Raw genomic sequence first — 19,798 nt, 5'->3', positions numbered from 1 at the left:
ACCTTAAGATTGGAGTGGTAACTCTCTGTGGCAGGTGTACACAGATCTAAAACGGACAAGACGATATCTCCTGCCCTCACGAGACCGGAGAGACATCCCGAGCTGATCCGAACTATCTCCGAGGCCGGAGTTGCCGCTTTCCCCGCCCATCCATCGAAACCCAAGGACCCATTGTGTTCGGTGAATTGTATGGCTTATACACGAAGGTGTCTTGCGAACCTCCAACAACGAGAGACACAGAGCACGGACAAAGGACCTACAAAGGCATTGTCTGGAAGTTCGGGTGCTCATAAGATCCCTCGGTCAAAGAAAGCTCTTGCACGCTGGTGAACAACAGAACCACAATGACAAAGAGAACTGGTTCAGGGTTCGGTGTATATAAATCCCCCTCAGCCTGCCTTCCCCGCTCAATTCAAGTCCAGTCTTCCTTAGATCCCTCAAGCTGCTTAGCATTTATTGATCATCGAGTAGAAAACATCATGTCGAACTACGATTTCACCGAGATGTCCTCTACGGCACGTATGGAGTCTTTGGAAATAGATGTGGATATCACATCCGGCGAGTTGAATGATGGAAATGTGATTCATATTTACGAACTACATGAATCGAGCACATCCGGCGACTCCGGGGTTGACTCTGATTTCGATGAGTGTGGCGGGAGTAGCAGTAGCGGCAGCAGCAGCTCTCCTACGCTAAAACGCCCACGGGATGGCCAGGAGCTGCTACGCGATGTGGGGTCCCTCCTGGATGGCAATGGCATCGGCAATGCACTGGTTGGAGAGGGCGCCCTTGCGATTATGGGCGTGCCCATCATCCCTCGCTGTATCGCGTTCATGATTTCAGATGGGGAAATCGATCAGGCAGCCAAGGTGCTACGTGACGCCCAATACCCCGAGTGCAAGGATCTGGACCAGCTCGCAACCAACCCTGAGAATTTCAAGTCCCGCATCCGCTGTCATGCATTGACTGGGACCGCTACTGGCAACCATCCCATCCCCGCCCATCATTTCCACGCCGACCGTCGCTACCCAGAGGGCCCCAATGAAAGCCGCAAGAAGACCCGAGGCGTCTTTCTTTATTGTGCGTCCCAGATGCTGGCCCCGGGCCTTCCGATGCCCCCCGCTCGGCCTCCGCCGCCCGAGGACCCCTATTACCTGGTCACCTCCGATAAGCGGCTCTACAGGCCATCATTCCGGGGCAGGGGCGGGGGCGGCGGTATAATGCTGAACTGCTGGGGCCGGCAGAGCACAAAGTCTTACCCGGTCAAGATGCTCCACCCGGCGCGATATGTGGAGAATCTGGTTTACCTAATGCTTCGCGACATTGGGTACAGCGCCTGCAACGGGTGGAAAACCGAGTTTGATTGCATGTTGGCTTGCAGTCGGCTCCTGCCAGCTCCAGCTCCAACCCGAGCGCTGGCCGCGATCGATGTCGGCCTCGAGGACGTACCGGAAGGGCCGATCCGGGACTGGATTGGGCTGCACAACAGCGAGTGGGCAAAAAACCAGGTTGCCATCTGTATTCGGTTCGCTGCGCTTCACCGAGAAATGAAGCAGTCGGGGCAACTGGGTGAACCCCTGATGACTCCCCAGGAAGCGACCTATGGTAGGCCGCAATACATTGAGAATTGGCTCATGAACATGGAAGAAGGGAAACCCCCCAGCTTTCACCGTGCCCTTGAGGCGTCCGGCTGGACATGTCAGTTGATGTAAGGTTTGCCCATACTTTACATATATCGATATGACGGCGGCCCTGGGCCTTAGTGCCTGAGGTTGCCAGCTCACCGCCCACCCGGCTGCCTCAGCTAGTTTCTCCAAGATAGTTCTTAATATCTAAGACTGTCAGTTTACTACTATTCATCCGGGTGTCTTAGCTAGTTCCTCCAAGATATGTAGAAGAATCAATCCTTCTTCACCTCTCTGAGAGGCGTCATCACTATAAAAATCTCATCTACCTTAAATCTATACAGTAATACATAGTAGTTGCAGATAACTGAAGAACTGCTTCTATGAGTCGTTTCAGCGCCCCTACGGCAAGCTACCTTGGGGTTTATTGCAAATTGGCACGAGTAGCCAGACACCCACCATAGTGGTGTTTTTGAGTAATTGAGCCGCAGGATCCAAGGTGGTTGATTTACCAGGCTGGCTTGGCATTGATATCCCTTCTTTGCCTCCCTTGTACCAAGCGTGAAGAAGAAGAACAGTCTGTGTTTGAAGGAGAGAGAAATGCACAGCCCCCCCCGCGCGTTGTCATCAGGCGGGACCGGAGAGAGCTGCCAACTCATGAGACATAATGCAAACAGGGCATATGTTCGTATTCCTCGCTACTGAGCAGAAATTCCCTTTGCGAGCACCTGCGGTTTTTCTCTTTCCTCCCCATCGCAGGATTTGAGTTGACTTTCTGTGTGTGAAAACGGTCGTCCACCAAGATGCTCGACCGAGCCAAATCAGTCTTTCCCAGATATCCCAACAACGAGGCCGGGGGAATGATGGCGGTCCTTGAATTCTTGGCAGCTCAAGGGGTGCCTTTGGGCCCGTTCAGGCTATCAACTCAATCCAAGCATTACTTCTCCGAGGGCAGCCGCAGGTTTCCCAAGGTGTGTCTGTTCCTCAAGCCTTGGTATCTGCACGCGAGAGCGAGGTTGACTGATACTCAAGGTTAAGCTTATTTATCTCGTGACCGAAAAACCAATCGAGCCCATCGAGTGGCTGCTTCGGAACCACAAAAGTTCGCCTGTGAAGGTCACGGGTGAGGGCACATTTATCTGGAATGGCTGGCTCGAGTTCGAGTTTCGGAGCTCCAGAGAAGATACGCGAGGTAGGGAAGTAAGTTGCATTTCCCTAACGCATGCCTTCTTTCACCCTGGGGCCACGAAGGACTGAGATGTCCGATCAAACTAGAGCCGTGTCGTTGTGGAGTATGGATCGAAGATTGCCCGCAAGCCCCAGCAGCCGGATACTGTTACCTTCGGCTTCTGGGGTAAGGTCACCGGCATACACCCGACTAACCATTACGGAATGCTCGCCGTCATGCTATGTGTGACTTGCGGCCTCGCCCTGTTGTACTATCTGGTCCAACTGTCACTTCCTTACTCGCCTCCGAAGTCCAACTGGCAGAAGTTTCTAGAAGGGTGCAAGGCCTTGTTCGGCTATTGATTCGGTCGGGTTTGGGCCAATCGGTCAAGATCACTACCACTGTCCATGCTCTTGGCGGAATTACCGGGTACATTGTACTGTACTTAGTTGTGCCATAGAATATCACGTGTCGAGCTGCCTTCCCGGATTATCGCTATCTAGTAGGCGCAGATTACTTTACCCCCCCCCTGCTCCTCTCAAGGTTGCAGTTGGCAAGAAGTTGGAGCCGGCGGTCGCAGACTTTGAACGTGAGAGGTGGCGATGTCAGGGATAAGGTATGCATTTCGAACAAGACTACTTTCAGGAAGGAAGAATAAGAAACTATCCAGCTAGAGTAACTTGCCGATATCGTCTGTTCTAGATCTCAGCTGCTCTCTAGACACCGTCTCTCAGGTACAGACTAGCACACAGTCCTTAACCTCGTGGTCGTATGCACCTCTCCGCATGTGTCCGCTAACCGGAAGACAGGGTAAGGATGGGCTCCTTTCCAGCTCCGCCCCAAGCAGCGAGGCAGCAGCTCTGTAGCTGAGCGGCACTTGGAGAGGAAAGGGCTTGGCTATAAAAGAGCACACCCCCGAGATACCGCTTTTCCCTTCCGGTGGCGGTTGCGAAGAAGAAAAATAATTTCATGTTCGACTATGCAGCTCTAAAGACCGAAGTCCCGAGCTCGGAGCTCGGGGCTACCGGCAGGAATCTAAATCCGATCTAGACCGAGCACTCACTCCCCCGATTCCCCAATGTTATCGGACATCATGCAGCTGCACAAGATGACAAGGCCCAAAAGCACTGACTCTACGACTTTCACGTCCGCCCAATAGCTCGTAAGCGGGATCCGTAGACCCACAGTATCACAGGAATAGGCCAACACACCGCAACAAAGATGAATCCCAGCAGGCTGTTCCCCCACCCGTACCCGAGGGCGGCATACAGATCCGGGGTAAAGATGGGGAAGACGAAGCCGAGGATGTTGGACAACATGCGCGCGGCGGCGGTGGCCGAGGCGGCGTGCGTGGTGAACTCGTCCAGCAGGTAGGCTAGCATGCCCTGGGACAGCATGAAGCTGCCCGTGACGAAGATGGCGGTGCCGACATCAACGACGACCCAATGCAGGCGTCCCTCCGCCGACCAGCCGTACAGAAAGATACCCACGGGGATCAGGAGGATGCCGGGGACCAGGAACGGGACCCGGACTTCTGGGGTGGGTGCGCCGTCGGGGTGGCGCGCCTTTAGGGCTCGGTAGATTCGGTCCATTAGGTGGCCGCCCGCCTGCGAGGCGGTGATGGTGCCGATCGCGAGGGCGATGTAGTTCAGGCTGCTGATTGTCGCGGACTCGCCGTACCGCTCGATCCAGAGGGTCGCGTAGGTGGACAGCAGGAGGCAGTAGATGGCGAAGTTCAGCGCCATGATCAGCGCGATGACCTGGATCGCTGGGCGGTAGATGAGGAGACCTAGTGGTCGAATGAGGTGGGCGCCTAGCCGGGCGCTGAGGTCTTGATAGAAGGCTTTGTGCGTGAGAGAGTGTTTGCTGAAGGAGGAGAGGGGAGCAGTGGTGGCATTCTGACGGTAGCGGTGGAGGGCGGCCTTCTTCCGAAGTAGACTTGGGGTGTAGCATTCCGGCAGAAAGAAGATGCCGATCAGTACAATCACGGCGTCGAACATGGAGAGGATCCAGAATAGCCAGCCCCACGGCAGATGCTGAGAGATTACTCCGCCAATGATGGGACCCAGGGCCGGACCCAGATAGGGGATAAAGGTGGCCAGCGCGAGGGAGCGTCCTCGATGTTCCGGCCGATACATGTCCGCCAGGATAGGACCCGTGAGCTGTATGGAGTAGACCGCGTCAGTTGGCTGTGCGTTCAATTTCAACCTGGAATGAAACAATAACAAAATACCGACCGTGATACCTGCACTGGCGCCTGATCCGGCCAGGAATCGCCCGGCCGTCATGAGCCCGACTGAGGAACTCACGGGACACAGTGCATTCCACAAGATATAGAACAGATTACTGGCAATCCATACCGGTCGCCGCCCGTACATTTCGGAGAGAGCAGCGATTAGAAACGGAGCAAAGGCGAGACCCAGGATGAAGATTGAGAAGGTGACCTGAGTAGCCGTACTGCCTAGGTGAAGGTCGGCGCCAATTTGAGTCAACGCGGCGGCCATCATACTAGTCGACATGAGGGTGACGAGTTGCCCCAGCGAGACGATCAGCGCGACTGAAACTTTCCGTATGGAAGACCAGTTGTAGGGATCGTGGGGATCGTCAGGGGAGTCCCAGGTAGCCTAGGGATGAGTTGGAGGTTAGATCGAAATTGGTACCTGGGAGGGCATGATTATAGATCGAAGTTTCTGACTTACACCATGTTCTTCGAGCAAGGCGTTCAATCGCTCTTGCTGCCGATCGGTGATGGTCACCACAGGCGGTGACGAAGTCGCTTCAACCGGAATGCCCTGTTCTTCAAAAGACATGACGAAGACGCTTAAATCCGTGTTTCAATTTGAATGTCAAACAGACCCAAGAGATCTGGTGACGGTGTTGGAATCTTATATGGAGAGGAGGTCTCGGAGGACAGTGAAGAGGGTCGGAGAAAGGTCGGAGAGTGAAAAGCTTAACACCGAGGCTGGTATAGTATAATCCTAGAGGAATGGAAAAAAGAAGTAAAATACATACTGCGACCTCCTCCGAGTCTAAACTACGGCATGTCGTCAATCAGGGACTTGACTTATCAAATTTATTGCTGGCTCAGGTGGCTTGAGTAGGGCTGAGCGGGCGGGAAGCCCCATCTTCCACACCCTGTGGTCGTACGTAGTGACCATTACTGTAACTTATGTATATAGATGCAGTTCACTAATTCAGAGTTAGACCCGCGACAATGGCACGATATCGCTGCTATACTGTCCGTTCTTTCACCGAAGGCCGTTGCCGACCAGGAGATTATCTGATATTCGACCTGGAGGCACAATCTTTAGCAAACGGTACGATTAGCCCCTGCATGAAACACGACCGATTGTTGGATATAAGCTGAAATGAAATGAAGTCAAGTTATTAGCTCATGGTAGATGGAATGTCAGCATAGTATCTTATCACATTCCTTCTCACCATACATATCCAACTCAAGCACTCTCCAACACCGCACTATCGAAGTAGGATGAGGGCAGTGGTCTCAAGTCCGATGGGAACAGTCACCAATCTTGGAAATCTTTTGTTCCCCTCGTAATCCATCATCTAATCTCCAAGTGATTGGAGACGTTTATCGTCCCGAGGCGTGCTCTTTTGAGTCAAAGGCTTCAGCAACTCGAAGCTGCAAAGTAACTCATCCGATACGCTCATGACGCCCCCCCAGTTGTCGAATTCTCCACAGTACTAAGAAACAGTGAGCTCAAGGTGCTGCAGAATACAGAGTCACTTGACCCAAGTAGCGTAAATTGCAATTATCATTCATCAAAGCGGAGAAGTACTTACGTTTGGGGCAGAGAAGACGGTCACCAGAAGTCGATCCGGGTAGAACTCGTACCCGTCTTCCACGACCATGTGGGCCCGGCAAATCAGGTCAAAGTCATAGCGCTGCAAGAAATCTACAATTACTCGCCTGCCGAAACAATAGCTCACACCTCGTTCATCATTGGTATCCCAGTCTTGCTCCGAGTCGATGGGGTCGCTCCACAGGAGGTCGTTCAGAAGACCATAGTCTGGCACGTCCGTCGGGCGGGCGATGCGGCGGATGTCCTCCAGATCCGATAGGGATGGTGACAGGCCACCGTGCACACAGAAGACCTTTCCGGCGACGATCGCGGCGACGGGCATGCAGTTGAACACATCGATAAAGGTCTTCCAGGTTTTGATGGTCGTCCGCCGCTTGCACTCGTCGTAGAACCCGTACACCCGGGTCACGTTGGCACATTCGTGGTTGCCTCGCAGGAGGAAGAAGTTCGTGGGGTAGCGCAGCTTGTAGCACAAGAGAAGGAGGATGCTCTCCAGGCTCTGCTTACCGCGGTCTACATAGTCGCCGAGGAAGAGGTAATTGGCCGCGGGAGGGAAGCCGCAGAGCTGGAAAATGCGGAGCAGGTCGCTGTACTGGCCGTGAATGTCCCCGACCACCTTGACGGGGGCATTGAGCTCGAGGAGCACGGGCTGCGAGAGGAACAGCTCGCGCGAGGCGTGGCAGATTAACTGGATCTCGGCCACGTCGAGGCAAAGGTTTTTCTTCGAGGGTCCAACACGACCAAGGAGGCGTGCGATCATAGCGTCTAGAAGGACGTTGTCAATAGCTCCCGTTTCCAGATGCTCCGGCAGAAAGCGAGCAGCATGTCCCATCGGGCTGTCCGTGTCGAATGGGAGGATCGGTCCTATCGGCGTGTTTTCAATGAGAATAGACTCACGAGGCTGGGTTGGTGATCCAAGCATAGATGCGGGCAGCGGGTGCATAGCAGGAACATCGGAGATGCCATCGACCTCCCCGGACTGTTGCATGAGAGTGGCATCCATATGGCCCCGTTCGGAAAGACCACCAAGTACTGGTGATGGGAGCGGACTCGACCCGTCGCTCTCCTCAGCTTCAGTCGCAGGTCGCTGTGAAATGGCCGATAAAGGTCCATCCTCCGCTGAGACAGAGCTTGATAGTTCGGGCTTCGATATAGTACTCATATCTTCCTCTATCACCTGCGGCAATTTCGAACTTTGGTGTGATGCAGTATGCTTCAGACTGTGGTGGCTCTCCTGATGCGCCAGGCCTGTCTTGTTGTCAGTCTGGAGGACGCCCAGAGGATCACCAGTATCAGTTTGTCCTAAGGGCTGTGGAGAAGTTGCATCCATCAAATCGACGGGCTCATTGTCTCGGATGTCCTCGGTACTATACACATAACCGTCTACCAGATCATCGGTGTTGGTATTGTGCTGAGGCTCACTTATAACCGGAGATGGCAGGCGCTGCTTGTAAGCCAGATCTTGAAGCACGGGGTCTTCAAGATTCCTAGATGTCTCCCCATTGACGATTGCAAAGCCCCACTCAAATTGTCTAAGTCTTCCCAGCGGCATATTACCACTATTGAAGGGAGCATGAATGAAATGAGCCGATTTCTCTATTGGGCTGGAGCTCTCGAGGCTGGGTGACGACGCCCTGGAATCAATCCTGCCAAAAGAATTCTCTAGGCTGCTCTGCTCCAAGTAAGCAACCTCGTCAGCTGTGCCGCTACCGAAATCTTCAAAGGTAAGGGTGATGAATCTATCCGGGTCATTGTCTATGGTGCTCCGCTTATGAGGCTTTGATGCTCGTGAACTCGCGTTTTCAGCAGCCGAGCTTTCCGACCCTTCATCCTCATACGGCGGCAGAGATTGTAGAGCAAGGTACCTCAAATGCCCCACGATATGTTCTATGATCGTACCTGCCTGCGAAGTATCGCCGAAGCCACAGAGTGGACATGATTCGAACAGTGGTTCAACCGCTCGCGCGTTCCTGTCAGCCAGCACGCGGAGCTGAGCATCACTGAAGGCCCCCTGGTGAGCCTGTCGCATGTGGTCTGTATAGCGATCTCGTGAGTGGAAAGTCAACAGCCCGTGCGATTTAGAATTGCAGCGCCAGCGCAAGGCATGGCCTTGCATATGTTTCAACCATTGTTCGGTGTGACTATATAGTTGATCTGGAGTCTCGCATTCGTTGAAGAGGCAAACGTATGCATCCAGATCATTCTTAACGTGAGCCCTAGACCTCCTAGTCAGGACTTCCTGGAGACTGAGTATGAACGGACTAAAGAGGCTTCGTGAGAGACCACTGGTGGTACCTACTTCCACTTCGCATCATTCTGCATCTCCCGTGCTGGAACAGCGTAGAAGCAAAATGGACATGTTATTTCTCCGATGGCTTCGACACACAAATCCCAGTTCCTATCCAGATCTTGCTTGAGATCCGCTCCCGCTTTCCTTTTGAGGGCCTCGAGGGTGGAAGGCGATTCAGTGTCGCACTTGTTGGACAATGACTGTAGGTTCAGTCTATGTTTCTCCTCCAGGCCTTTTCTTATTTTTTTGTATCTTTGTCTCACACGACCAAGAGGGGGTGCCGGGAATGGCAGCGCTTCGTGGCTGTCCAGCGCTACAGTTCTCGCACCGGAGACTGTGGAAGGGGTAGAGGCCTTTCTGAATCTTTCGACGGCTAGCGTGGTTGCACTGACTCCAGCTTGTGAGTTCGCCGGCATTTCGCTGGCAATTGGAGGCGATGCCGACGGGATCACAGGGGTACTGAGAGCGGTCTGTCGAGGCGCATCCGTCGGCGGCGGTATCGTTTTCGGCGGAGAATTTATTAGTGGTACTTTCAACGCCTGATGGCCGAAACGAGATCTCTTGTACAGCACCCGTCTTCGGCGAAGGATCATCGCGGAGACCAGTCGACGCAGGATTTTTTCGTCCACGTAACGGAATCTATCGCGGACGTAATTTGCGAACACGACTTCCAGACATGGCTCCACATCGTTCCCCTCTTCATCCCGGATCCTGAATGATGTGGACGCTTTTGCATTGTGGGCCTCGCTGCTCGCTCTTCGGATCGTATTAGACAGTCGATGAAGGAGCGCTATCTGGCCGACAACGCCGCGCCTCGAACGAGAGATCGTACCGCTTGCAGATGAGAGAGCAATATCCGATATCTGAGATCTGGAACCCGACTCGCAAAGCATGTGCGACCCTGACAAATAATTCAGTATATCTAGCATCCCATCCTAACAAGACATCTGTCTCACTCACAGGCTTCGACTTGGTCTTCTAGCGTTTCCAGAAGCCCGATAATCACTTCATGCACCTCCTGTGCTTCTCTTATGCGGTGATCCAATGAGGCGCGTCCTCCGGCAAAAACACCAATATTGGCCGTCCAGAGAGAGAAACGCGCGAGCTGGTCTTCCACCAAGGTCATTTCCAGGGACGAGATCGATGCAGACTGCTGCAAACATTGCTGGAAAAGATTCAAGCATCGATCGGCCGTCGCCGCAATTGTGTGGAACTGTTCTGGCTCTGGTGACATGCCGTTAATTCCTTTTCCCCGAAGGAAGCAAATCGAGAATTAAGTTGACGAAAGGCCGACTGAGTGATTGATGAGAAAGAAGATGCAAGGCTGAGACGTAGACGTGAGGGGCAGGCAGGCCGGGCCCAAAGCGGTTTAGTGGTTTTGAGGCATCGATAAGGCATACCCCGCATCTTCACTCTTCCGCGCGCCCTCAGCCTCGGGGAACATCAGCACGCCGGGCCGATGTAAGGGATGACCATGACCGTCATTCAAAATGTGGAACTGTTGCTCCAGGTGTCGGAGATGCTTCGTGAAATTGCGAAATATCTCCGGAGCCATGGCGCTACCCGAGAGTCTAAGCATTTCTACAGCAGCGTCATGGCTCATTGCTTGATGATTCACGATCACATCAGCCGCATCGAGGCCTTCATTGCCGATGATAATAATCTGATCACAAGCATGTTGCTTCGACTCGAGGCAACCGTCACCTCTGATGTCTTGAAAATTCAATCCACCTCTCATTTCTTGAAAACTCGATCGGTGCTCTCAACCACGGCTTACCCTCGGCTCGCAACGCTACTCGACGCATGGAACCATGCTCGCCGTGAGGGCGGTACCATGGAACTGCAGCTCATAATGCTCTCAATTGACCTCGCAGAAGACTCAGAGCAACCGGATAAGCTGATTGAATTTTTCGAAGACTGGGAAGATGACCTGAAGGTTCAATATCCCGACGACCCGGCACTGTGGGCTCGTGATGATATGGCCAGCTTGAAGAAGAATAGAAGACAGCCGTCATACTTGGTTCTGAATGCCCCACAGTCATTGTTCCTTGCCCTGGTGGAGTCGAAAGACTGTACATGTCAGCCTGTACATAACTTCGGTGTTCGGCTTTGTCTGGGAACATTTCAAACTGTCCCGGAGACTGAGAAGGAGCGGGAGCACGACTGCGCGTTCGAGATGTTTCTATCGATGCAACAGGAATGGCACGAGGCTGACGTGTGTTTCGCTAAGAGTGCCGGAATAAACTTTGCGCAGACCAACAAAACCGCGCAGAGGCCAAAGGTCCCAGCCATGAAGATCAAGAGTCTATGTGAACCGATTAAGAAGAGAAAGCCCTATGATCGTCTTAAGCTGAAAGTTGGGGAAGACGGACGACTATGGAAGCTGCGATCCGAAAAGTCCTGCTTTGCAGTGGATGAGACCAAAGCGCCGGTCTCACTGCAGCACTTTATTCAGGGCCAGTACAGGTCGCTGACTGATAAGACCAAACGTATTCTGGCCGTGATTCTCGGATACGCTGTTCTATACCTCCATGAGACTCCCTGGCTCCCGCCCTCATGGGGCCCTTCGAGTATCTTGTTCTTCCACACGACTTCGTCGGCGATTCCTCTCAAACCCTTTATCCAAACTCAATTGGCAAACGATCACGCGGTCGCTTCTCCGAGCATTTCCATTATAGACTCAGATGACTTTGATCCCGACGACTTAGACCCTGATGACATTATGATACATCAGTGTCCGCATCTGGTGACGTTGGGGATTGTGTTGATGGAGCTGTATCTCGCCACTCCCTTCGAGGAACTAGCTGAAAAATACGGTGTGCCTTTGAATGATCGGACGAGGTCCATCGATGCAGAGCTAGTATTTGAACAGTGCAAAAATGAAATCCCGGAGAATTCCCAGTTTCATTACGCCGTGAAGAAATGCTTAGACCCAAAGGTGTGGGAGGATAACAAGGGAGCCCGATTAAGCGACAATGCATTGAAAACTGCAATATACCAGGAGGTTGTTAGTCCATTAGAGGACGAGCTGAGCCAAGCCTTTAGCTACATTTCTCTTGAACAACTTGATCGCATTGCACAAACTCTGGATCTGGCTAGTTGGGGTCAGGCTATCCAGACTTACCAGGCTTCTCCTCGTTCTCCTGGAACTCCGGTCAACATGGCGTTGAGACCAGCACAGGGGCTCTCATCGATCCAAGACTTGAAAGATCAATATCAACAACAGCAAAGATATCTAGCGCATCTCCAGGGATCGGTCACATTGCCAGTGATGCCTATTTTTCAGCCCGTTTCTTCTGCAATGCCCGTGCCCCAACCAGGAATGACGACTCAGTTTTCTTACTCAAGCATGAAATTTTTTGACGATGAAACAACTGCCGAAGAGCATTCAGCGGAAGCGTAAGTCTACAAAATGACTCTTTTAGCTGTAGGTCTAGCTAACAGCCAGTACCAACGAAACAGATGTATCAATTACCGCAACTGGCGTCAAAGATATAAAGATGTCTACGAGAAGCACATCTTTCAGCCACCCAATATTCCAGTGAAAATCGCTGTTTTCGATACCGGAGTGGATCAGACACACCCAGACGTAGACGCATGCATTGAGCAGATCAAGGGTCAATTCAATTGGACGAACGAGAAATTTCCCCGGCTGGTCGACGACTACAACGGTCACGGAACCTTTATCACGAGCTTGCTCATGGAATATTGTCCCGATGCAGAGATCTACATCGCTAAGATTTCCGACGGCAAACCATCCAGTCCCAGCATCATCGCCAAGGTAAGATCGGACACGGTGTTGTGATGGCACATCAACTGACTTTGACAGGCTCTAAACTATGCGGTCAACGAATGGGAGGTTGACATCATCTCCATGTCGTTTGGGTTTCACACAAGGGATGTCGAAGGCTACGATGAGCTGGAACGTGCCATTCACAACGCATACTCAAGCCATGTTCTTCTCTTTGCTGCCGCTTCGAACAGCGGTGCAAACCTGGACAGGGCTTACCCAGCTCGCGATGAGAATGTGATCTGTATCAATTCGACAGATGCAAATGGGAACCGCTCACCCTTTAGCCCTACTGCTCTCGCGGACACACTAAACCTGGCCACGGTCGGCGAGGCCGTGGAGTCCGCTTGGCCAGTGCGTCTCTGCGAGTCGCCGTCCGGCCTCAAGCATAAATCGGGGACATCATATGCCACCCCCATCGCGGTTTCCATCGCGGGCTTTCTGCTGCAGTACACCCGGCTACATATCCCCGAGCATGCGTACCTGTTGCAACGACGGTCGAAAATGCAAGCCGTGCTGCGGAAGATCGCGGAGAAGAGCCTGGACTCGCGAGCCCGCGATGACTACCATTTTATGGCCTTGAGCCTTTATTCCGATAATCTATTTGGGAAGGACCCCGAGTTCATCAACCATACACTGCGCGATATACTCCGCCGGTAAATCATTGGAGACTTGCTGCGCCATCCAGCCGAGGTACGCCAACTGTAATGAGCTCGTCTCCCTCCGTCATTTGCATGCCTGTCCACTCTTCCCCATCATCGCCCACTTCCAGTTCGTCCTCCTCAAGAACAAAAATACCCCGCGATCCTCCCAGTGCTACGGGCTCATTCCCCAGCATGGCCCCTTTGCCATAATCCTCCACCTCGCGCACCTCGTTCGTCTTCCTTGCCACCTTGATCCTTTTGACACGAAATGCTAGAACAAAATCCCCCCCGTTCTCCCAGTCCATACCCACCTTCTTGGACCGGGTGAGTTCAAACTCCGGGCCCCCAGCCACCGGAACCACGCCGCCACTCCACACGGTGCCGTCCACGGTGGCCGCCAGATTGCCGCCGATCTCCCGCCCGGTCCGCGACCGGCCCGCCTTCGCCCCGTGGACCACCTTCAACCCCACGATGAGATACAGCGGCTTCCTGTAGCGGGATCGCTCGAGCCACCGCTGTACCACAGGGGAGGCGTCAATGCATTTCTCTTGGATGTAGCTAGATCGGGGCACGAATTGCGAGGTGGTGATGGTCTCGAAACGGAAGGTCTCCTCGTCGCTGCACACGCGGGGTCAGAACTTTCTGTGCTTTTCTTTCTACGTCATGTATTTAGGGTATGTGCCCTTGTAAGCTATCATCCGTATAGATCAAAGCATTGCTCATTCAGCAAAACCGTCCTAAAAAAAGAACTCACCTCCTCTCCCACCCACCTCCAACATCAACCCCCACCCCCAAGAACGAGAGAAATTGCGTGAGGATCCCGAATTTCCCAGCCCGCAGGCGCTCGCGCGAGAAGGTCACACCGGTCTTGTCGGAGGCAAAGACCTCGGATTCGGCGGGCGGGGATGCGGTGAAGAGGGGCTGGTCGGGTTTGTGCAGCGAGGTGAGCACGTTGCCCAGCTGGATGGGCCCGGCGGGCGGCGGCGGGTAGTCCCACGTGGGCGCGAAGAAGAAGTATGGGGTTTGGTTGGCCATCGTCACATCAAAATCAGTCTTGGTTGGGTTTTTCTTTGTCCCTGCCTGTTGTTCTGGAAAGAAATTTCTGAAGTGAAGTGAGCCGGGCAGGCGAGCCCATCTTGGAGGGGAAAGCCGGTGCCGGTTGCGCGACTTGCGGCTGACGGTTGAAAGGCGGGGTCAATGTACGTTCAGCTGAGTAGGGCGGGTGTGACCCTGGTACCTGGTCTTGACTAGTGACGCAGGCAGACAGCTGTAATCCCTCCTTCTGGTTTCATTGAGCCATGCCGCAATTCTTGTTGACTCTATTTAGCCCACGGCGTCAATGTGGATTACACATATCTGCCGGTGGCTGATTGATGCCTGTGACTCGGCCGATAGACTCACCTGTCCCGGCTGGCCCTCGAAGTTCACATGACAATGCGCGGGTTCGGTTCGAATTGATCACCTCCTGCTTATCCAGTGTGAAAGGCATTGTTTTGCATAGCGAGATAATTCCAACTTGATCGAAATCGAGAGATCCCGTATCATTTGGGGTTTCAGAAGATATACATACCTACTCCACCAGCAGGTAGCTTCGATGGCTCAGTACGGAGGCAAATGCACTTCCCAGCAGCAACTTCTTGGAGACCGATCAGAGAATTGCCACCATTCACGCGTTTGGATTGGAAGATGCGTATGGTGCCGGGAACAGCAAAGCAGTGGATGCAGCCCAGTTACCTTCATATACACTCTTTTCACTCGAACAGTAGCTGACCCTCGTGCTTAACTTGGTAGTCGCTGGGGTGGCCCTGCTCAACATGATACTCATTGTCACCCTCAGGAATAATTTCACAGCCGGCGATGTGGGACTAAGTGTGAACGTGATTCTGACAGTCACTAGGGCCCTGTTGATCGCTATACAATCATGGGCCAACTTCGATGCCTTGCTGGGCGTCATTTCACGCATCATGGACTCTGTGAAGACGGTGATCCCCGAGCCAGAGCCGACCTCACCAACCGTACCGCCTAAATCATGGCCTGCCACCGGTGCGGTTGAGGTGAGGAATGTCGTTGCCGACTACTATGTGTCCAGCCGACCGGAGCACCTTCGGGAGCCGCCCACGCTCTCGACCATATCTTGTTGAAGGTGGACACGGGCCAAACCATTAGCATCCGCGGACGCACCGGCAGTGGCAAATTCTCTCCATTCTGTTGAGTTTCGCACGTCTGCTCGAGCGGTCCGAGGGGAGTATCGCCATTGATGGCCTGATATGACCTCGATCCCACGGGACGTGGTACGGTCTCGATCGAGTACCATCCCACAGGACTCGTTCATTCTGGCGAACGGCTCGGTACGTCATAGCCTGGACGCCGCGGGACTCGCGACCGATGACTGCATTGTTTTCCTGGATTAGGGCCACGTTGCCGAGGTATGAGCTGCTACAGCGCAAAGAGTCGGCGCTGAGGTCTCTCTTTAGTCAAAAGTCCGCGTAATAGATTTTTAATACTGCAATTCCACGTAGGCTCGCAAGCTTGAGGTGCAACAATAAAATACCTCCGCCAAAGAGCCTCACACTGATTAGCTCTTACATACCTGGGATGGTAGGGTCATGCGGTTTGAATTTCGGCTAAAGCCAGGTTGCTTCTCTTATTCCCTGGTACCAGAGGCTGTTGGCTTCTAGGTTTCTGGATGTATTCCTTGGTCTATTCGTTACTTATTGATACTTACTGATCTACCGGTAACTCACTCATCTAGGGGTTAGTACATACAATTTGTTAGCACTACTATGTATATTTGTTAACCCTGATTCAATTTACTATAAGGCAAGGTAGTTAAAAGGGTCGACGAGGTACATGGCTAATGTGGTATACGAGGGATTCATCCGAAGTAAGACAGAAACTCTTGGTTGCACTGTGACAGAAGATGCATAAGCGATTGGATGTCTCAGGAGTGGGCTACATGGAATAGTCTCTTAAATTATTGGTAGTTGGATGGTGGAGCTGAGTTCTTAGGATGTGCTTTTTTGAAAGCTATCTGCTATTCTCCTCAAATATCTCGGTGCTCCAAAACTAAACTAACAAAGTAAAGTGTCACAAGGAGAGCTAGCCACTCAGCCAAAGGCAAAGGGATCGGGGCGCTTAGGACACCTGTCTAACTGCCCCCACCTCAGCCGCCAATTGTACTTTTTCTGCCTGACCTCGACCACAAAGTCGCCTCCTTCGCGCGCGAAGTCCAGGAACTTCACGCTTTCATAGAGTTGCTTCAGCCTCGAGAAAACATAGGTCGCCAGCAAATCCCGCAAACAAAATATCTCATCGTCCCGAGGGCGTGTATGGAGGTACGAGAAGCGCACCAGCTCAATCAGATAATCCACGTGGTCCTCGAACAACTCAAACTCTCTGAGTGTCGTCGCCAGCTTTTCAAAAACGAGATCCCGAAGGGGAACGATGTCGTGTTGCTCCGCCAGGACGCATAACTTGGCATGGCCGAGAAGGTTTGGCGTAAGTTGCTTCCGGAGGTGGAGGGGTATCTTCCGAGGCGCGTAGGCCTTTTTTCTCTCTTCGGAGACTTGGCCCCGCCTGGCCGTGAGACAAGTGTGGAGATGGTTGAAGGCATCGCGAGTACTAGACGGGTTGAAAATCCGAGGTAGATCATGGGCTGCCGCACTGGGCTTTTCTGACTGTGCGGCTGATCTATCTAAATAGACGGAGGGTAGTCGAGGTTTCCATGATTCACTGTAGATCCCTCTCCTATCTTTTGACGGCCGCGGAAGGAACGGTTTCGCATCAGCCCTCAGCTGAGGTTGACCACCCGTTGGCTTAGAGTTCCTAATGATATCCGGAGGGGGCGTGTAGTCGCCGACGTACGCGTACTCGCACAGCCGGATGAATGTGTCCGCCTCGACATACGACCAGTCGAGTTCGCTGACCCCTTCTTCAAGCAACCGCGCGTTTAGGAGGCTGTCAAGCTCGGACGAGAGGCTGGCTAGGACGTCGGAGTGAACAGTGATCCTCTTCTCTTCCGAACCGACAATGAAAGTAAACAAACGAGATGAGATGGATCTGTTGCAGAATTGTAGCCAGTATTCAGCCACGAAGATCCGCACAACAGGGCTCAGGAACTCACTTGGCGAACTTTGAATTCATGGATGCAAGTCACTGTGGGAAGGATTTTGCAACTCAAGAGGCAAACGGGTTGAACGGGAGAAAAAGGGTAGCGTGTAGCCGGTATGGGTGGTCGGGGTCTGTGTACCGAATGTCGGTGATGTAGATGGTCGTGGCAGACGGGGTTGATCGGGTTGCTAGGGAGCGAAATCAGTGCCAAATATAATACTGCTATGGGTGGTGTCTTGAGTGGAACGACAATCTTAGTAATAATAGGATTCAGATTCCGCTAAAATAACGGTAAAGTAGACTGTATCACTAGAAGGATGAGGCATAGGGATCAGTCTTGTGAAGTGAAGGGATTCATAGGATCGTTGTTCTCAGCTTGCCACAAGGGAATGATGGGTTCATATAGACTGCGAGAGGAATGCTCCTGCCTCAACTATGCAATCTCATAGAGAAGGCGTGAAGGGAAACTATGTAAGCATGCAGCAGAATGAAGAAAGCACGATGTGAGCTACCCGGATTGTCAATTAGCCTGCCATACCAGGCAGCTTTGTTAGGTTTTGTGTCTGGAATTAGCAAGTTGGTAGGTGGCCTATACAGGTGGGGTAGCTCACATAAACAAGGTGGTTTAAATAAGTAAAAAGACCTCGCACTCAAAGAAGCATGACATAACAGCAGAAAGTATAGATACAAACCGCAAGGATCATAGATAATTGCAAATTCAAGAAGCCTTGAGCACAGAGACCTGAGGGTAGGTATTCAGCGCAGCCAATCACTTGTTGCTTGGTAGCCAGTCCTTCGCAGGGCTCAGCACTTAGCATGCGTCGCAATCATGAAAGAATCTGGTAAAAACTAGCATAAACCAACAAAATCTGCAAAAAGCGCAATCGAAAATAAAGTTATCTCTGCATTCAATTCTAGTAATTTTTGGAAGTCCGGAAAAAAGTCATACATCTCGAATAGGATGACATTGTAAGAGGAATATGCTCAAATTAGTCAAGCTAAAGAGACCTAGAAGCCCGATACTTCTTCATGAAGAAGTGACCTTACGTCAAGGTCATCGTCATTGTCAAGCTTCGTCTCACCCGAACAACTGAAGGTATCAAGGGTAAGGAGGCAAAGCCCGAATGCCCATAATCTCCTGGTGGAGGTGCTCCGTCAAATGGGCAATGGCACTGGGCCCCAACCACTTGAAACAGAGGGGGCACTTCTCATCCGCCAAATCCCTCCAGTCATGTTTGACCATATGCGCCTCCCACTCCTCGATCGTCGGAAACGCCGCATCCACGCCGCACTGCTCATGCAAGCAGATATACGGGTGGAAGTCGTAGAGCACATGATCGCGCCAGGGCTCGGGCGCACAGATCGCCGCAGGGATGGAGTCGCCGCAATAGGGGCACTGCACGTGCTCCACCCCAGGGCTCAGCGCCGGCGGGGGCGGGAAGTGACCGCCCAGCGAGCTGTCGTTGTCCGCTCCGGCGGCCGTCTGCGGCGGGCCACCACCCAGCGGCGCATCGCGCCGGTGCCATTGCAGAATCCGCCAGCGGATGAGTTTCGCGTCCGCCAGCCGCTCGTGCAGCACGCGGTGCGCGTTCGGGTACCAGGTGCGGAGGCTGCGCAGCGCCTGCTGCCGGAAGTCGGCGCTGCGGTCGCTGCCAAGCTCGTCAGGGACGTTGTAGTCCGGACACGTGAGGATGAACAGAGCGCTCTCGTAGGTGCGGGCCCGTTGTCCGCAGCGGACGGTCAGCAACACCAGCTGAATCCAGTATTTGGCTTCTGCTTGGGCTTCTGTGAAGGCGAGCGCCGGCGCGTCGCACCAGACGCCCGATTGCAGGGGACTGGCCTGCGACAGGGCGACCTCCACGTTGCCGAGGGCGTAGGCGACGCTCAACCGCGTCATAGGCAGGGTTCGCAGCTTGCTGGCGCACGATGATCGGTAGTCGGTCAGGAATTGGTGCTCGACCTCTAACCATCGCAGCGGGTCTTCGGGGGATGACCGGGGCCGTGGGAGCGCCTTGTAAAGTTGGCTGCATCGCAATACTTGTGCCATGAGTCCCTTGTTCTGGGGCATGGCCATAGTTAGAGTACGGGGGGAAAATTCTGCCGACATTTGTGTGTTGGTGGGTTGGAAATTTTTGATAGGAGATGCGAAGCATTTGTTCAGACATATAAGCCGGCATATATACCTTATGTTGGCGGTGCATGCGGCAACGGCTCGATGATGGTGTACAATGAACCAACAAGTAGCATGGCCATTATATGGAGAAGAATGGATAGGTGCGCATAGTGCGTCCAAACAATGGAGGATCGGGACAATGGAGATTTACTGCTATGTGTATGAAGTTTACCA

The 19,798-nt window shown here is 53.0% G+C and overlaps 9 protein-coding genes across 9 annotated transcripts; 4 read left to right on the top strand and 5 right to left on the bottom strand.

Annotated features, from left to right (window-relative positions):
• Positions 1 to 168: 168 nt before the first annotated feature.
• Positions 169 to 1,915, top strand: BO66DRAFT_154002 (uncharacterized protein). The gene is made up of 2 exons (XM_025642180.1): positions 169 to 367; positions 472 to 1,915. The coding sequence occupies exon 2, from the start codon at positions 480 to 482 to the stop codon at positions 1,710 to 1,712; it is 1,233 nt and encodes a 410-aa protein (XP_025501439.1). The 5' UTR covers positions 169 to 367; positions 472 to 479; the 3' UTR covers positions 1,713 to 1,915.
• Positions 1,916 to 2,428: 513 nt separating this feature from the next.
• BO66DRAFT_403803 (uncharacterized protein) lies at positions 2,429 to 3,155 on the top strand (the record flags this gene model as incomplete). Its single annotated transcript, XM_025648890.1, has 3 exons — positions 2,429 to 2,596; positions 2,658 to 2,825; positions 2,901 to 3,155. The coding sequence occupies 3 exons, from the start codon at positions 2,429 to 2,431 to the stop codon at positions 3,153 to 3,155; spliced, it is 591 nt and encodes a 196-aa protein (XP_025501438.1).
• Positions 3,156 to 3,764: 609 nt separating this feature from the next.
• BO66DRAFT_379284 (MFS general substrate transporter) lies at positions 3,765 to 5,603 on the bottom strand (the record flags this gene model as incomplete). Its single annotated transcript, XM_025645839.1, has 3 exons — positions 3,765 to 4,955; positions 5,031 to 5,417; positions 5,493 to 5,603. The coding sequence occupies 3 exons, from the start codon at positions 5,601 to 5,603 to the stop codon at positions 3,936 to 3,938; spliced, it is 1,518 nt and encodes a 505-aa protein (XP_025501437.1). The 3' UTR covers positions 3,765 to 3,935.
• Positions 5,604 to 6,155: 552 nt separating this feature from the next.
• On the bottom strand, positions 6,156 to 10,196 carry BO66DRAFT_153975 (uncharacterized protein). The gene is made up of 4 exons (XM_025642179.1): positions 9,868 to 10,196; positions 8,917 to 9,808; positions 6,598 to 8,833; positions 6,156 to 6,498 (listed from the first exon to the last, which is right to left on the bottom strand). The coding sequence occupies exons 1-4, from the start codon at positions 10,139 to 10,141 to the stop codon at positions 6,361 to 6,363; spliced, it is 3,540 nt and encodes a 1,179-aa protein (XP_025501436.1). The 5' UTR covers positions 10,142 to 10,196; the 3' UTR covers positions 6,156 to 6,360.
• A 157-nt stretch (positions 10,197 to 10,353) lies between these two features.
• BO66DRAFT_393793 (S8/S53 family peptidase) lies at positions 10,354 to 13,652 on the top strand. Its single transcript, XM_025647838.1, has 4 exons — positions 10,354 to 12,306; positions 12,370 to 12,688; positions 12,737 to 13,390; positions 13,617 to 13,652. Exons 1-3 carry the CDS (start codon positions 10,382 to 10,384, stop codon positions 13,355 to 13,357), a joined length of 2,865 nt encoding a protein of 954 aa, XP_025501435.1. The 5' UTR covers positions 10,354 to 10,381; the 3' UTR covers positions 13,358 to 13,390; positions 13,617 to 13,652.
• Positions 13,166 to 14,645, bottom strand: BO66DRAFT_393792 (uncharacterized protein). The gene is made up of 2 exons (XM_025647837.1): positions 14,096 to 14,645; positions 13,166 to 13,959 (listed from the first exon to the last, which is right to left on the bottom strand). The coding sequence occupies exons 1-2, from the start codon at positions 14,374 to 14,376 to the stop codon at positions 13,359 to 13,361; spliced, it is 882 nt and encodes a 293-aa protein (XP_025501434.1). The 5' UTR covers positions 14,377 to 14,645; the 3' UTR covers positions 13,166 to 13,358.
• Positions 14,646 to 15,155: 510 nt separating this feature from the next.
• On the top strand, positions 15,156 to 15,553 carry BO66DRAFT_403798 (uncharacterized protein; the record flags this gene model as incomplete). Its single annotated transcript, XM_025648889.1, has 2 exons — positions 15,156 to 15,395; positions 15,431 to 15,553. The coding sequence occupies 2 exons, from the start codon at positions 15,156 to 15,158 to the stop codon at positions 15,551 to 15,553; spliced, it is 363 nt and encodes a 120-aa protein (XP_025501433.1).
• An 895-nt stretch (positions 15,554 to 16,448) lies between these two features.
• Positions 16,449 to 17,484, bottom strand: BO66DRAFT_457623 (uncharacterized protein; the record flags this gene model as incomplete). Its single annotated transcript, XM_025652177.1, has 2 exons — positions 16,449 to 17,400; positions 17,465 to 17,484. 2 exons carry the CDS (start codon positions 17,482 to 17,484, stop codon positions 16,449 to 16,451), a joined length of 972 nt encoding a protein of 323 aa, XP_025501432.1.
• A 1,066-nt stretch (positions 17,485 to 18,550) lies between these two features.
• On the bottom strand, positions 18,551 to 19,525 carry BO66DRAFT_441061 (uncharacterized protein; the record flags this gene model as incomplete). Its single annotated transcript, XM_025651309.1, has 1 exon — positions 18,551 to 19,525. The coding sequence occupies one exon, from the start codon at positions 19,523 to 19,525 to the stop codon at positions 18,551 to 18,553; it is 975 nt and encodes a 324-aa protein (XP_025501431.1).
• Between the last annotated feature and the right edge of the window lie 273 nt (positions 19,526 to 19,798).

This window comes from Aspergillus aculeatinus (genome assembly GCF_003184765.1).
Source record: "Aspergillus aculeatinus CBS 121060 unplaced genomic scaffold BO66scaffold_41, whole genome shotgun sequence".
In the NCBI taxonomy this organism is placed as follows: Eukaryota; Fungi; Ascomycota; class Eurotiomycetes; order Eurotiales; family Aspergillaceae; genus Aspergillus; species Aspergillus aculeatinus.
Note: the sequence above shows the minus strand (reverse complement) of the source record. Positions and strands in the feature narration are given on the sequence as shown.

What these genes read in the sequence shown, in the direction of transcription:
- BO66DRAFT_154002 (XM_025642180.1), top strand. Translation starts at nt 480, where the DNA reads ATGTCGAACTACGATTTCACCGAGATGTCCTCTACGGCACGTATGGAG.
- BO66DRAFT_153975 (XM_025642179.1), bottom strand. Translation starts at nt 10,141, where the DNA reads ATGTCACCAGAGCCAGAACAGTTCCACACAATTGCGGCGACGGCCGAT. An exon ending in CAGAATGATGCGAAGTGGAA is followed by an intron (nt 8,834 to 8,916) that starts GTAGGTACCACC and finishes TAGGAGGTCTAG; the next exon opens with GGCTCACGTTAAGAATGATC. An exon ending in CCGTCTTCTCTGCCCCAAAC is followed by an intron (nt 6,499 to 6,597) that starts GTAAGTACTTCT and finishes ACTGTTTCTTAG; the next exon opens with TACTGTGGAGAATTCGACAA.
- BO66DRAFT_393793 (XM_025647838.1), top strand. Translation starts at nt 10,382, where the DNA reads ATGACCGTCATTCAAAATGTGGAACTGTTGCTCCAGGTGTCGGAGATG. An exon ending in GAAGAGCATTCAGCGGAAGC is followed by an intron (nt 12,307 to 12,369) that starts GTAAGTCTACAA and finishes CCAACGAAACAG; the next exon opens with ATGTATCAATTACCGCAACT. An exon ending in GTCCCAGCATCATCGCCAAG is followed by an intron (nt 12,689 to 12,736) that starts GTAAGATCGGAC and finishes TGACTTTGACAG; the next exon opens with GCTCTAAACTATGCGGTCAA.
- BO66DRAFT_393792 (XM_025647837.1), bottom strand. Translation starts at nt 14,376, where the DNA reads ATGGCCAACCAAACCCCATACTTCTTCTTCGCGCCCACGTGGGACTAC. An exon ending in GGAGGTGGGTGGGAGAGGAG is followed by an intron (nt 13,960 to 14,095) that starts GTGAGTTCTTTT and finishes CCGCGTGTGCAG; the next exon opens with CGACGAGGAGACCTTCCGTT.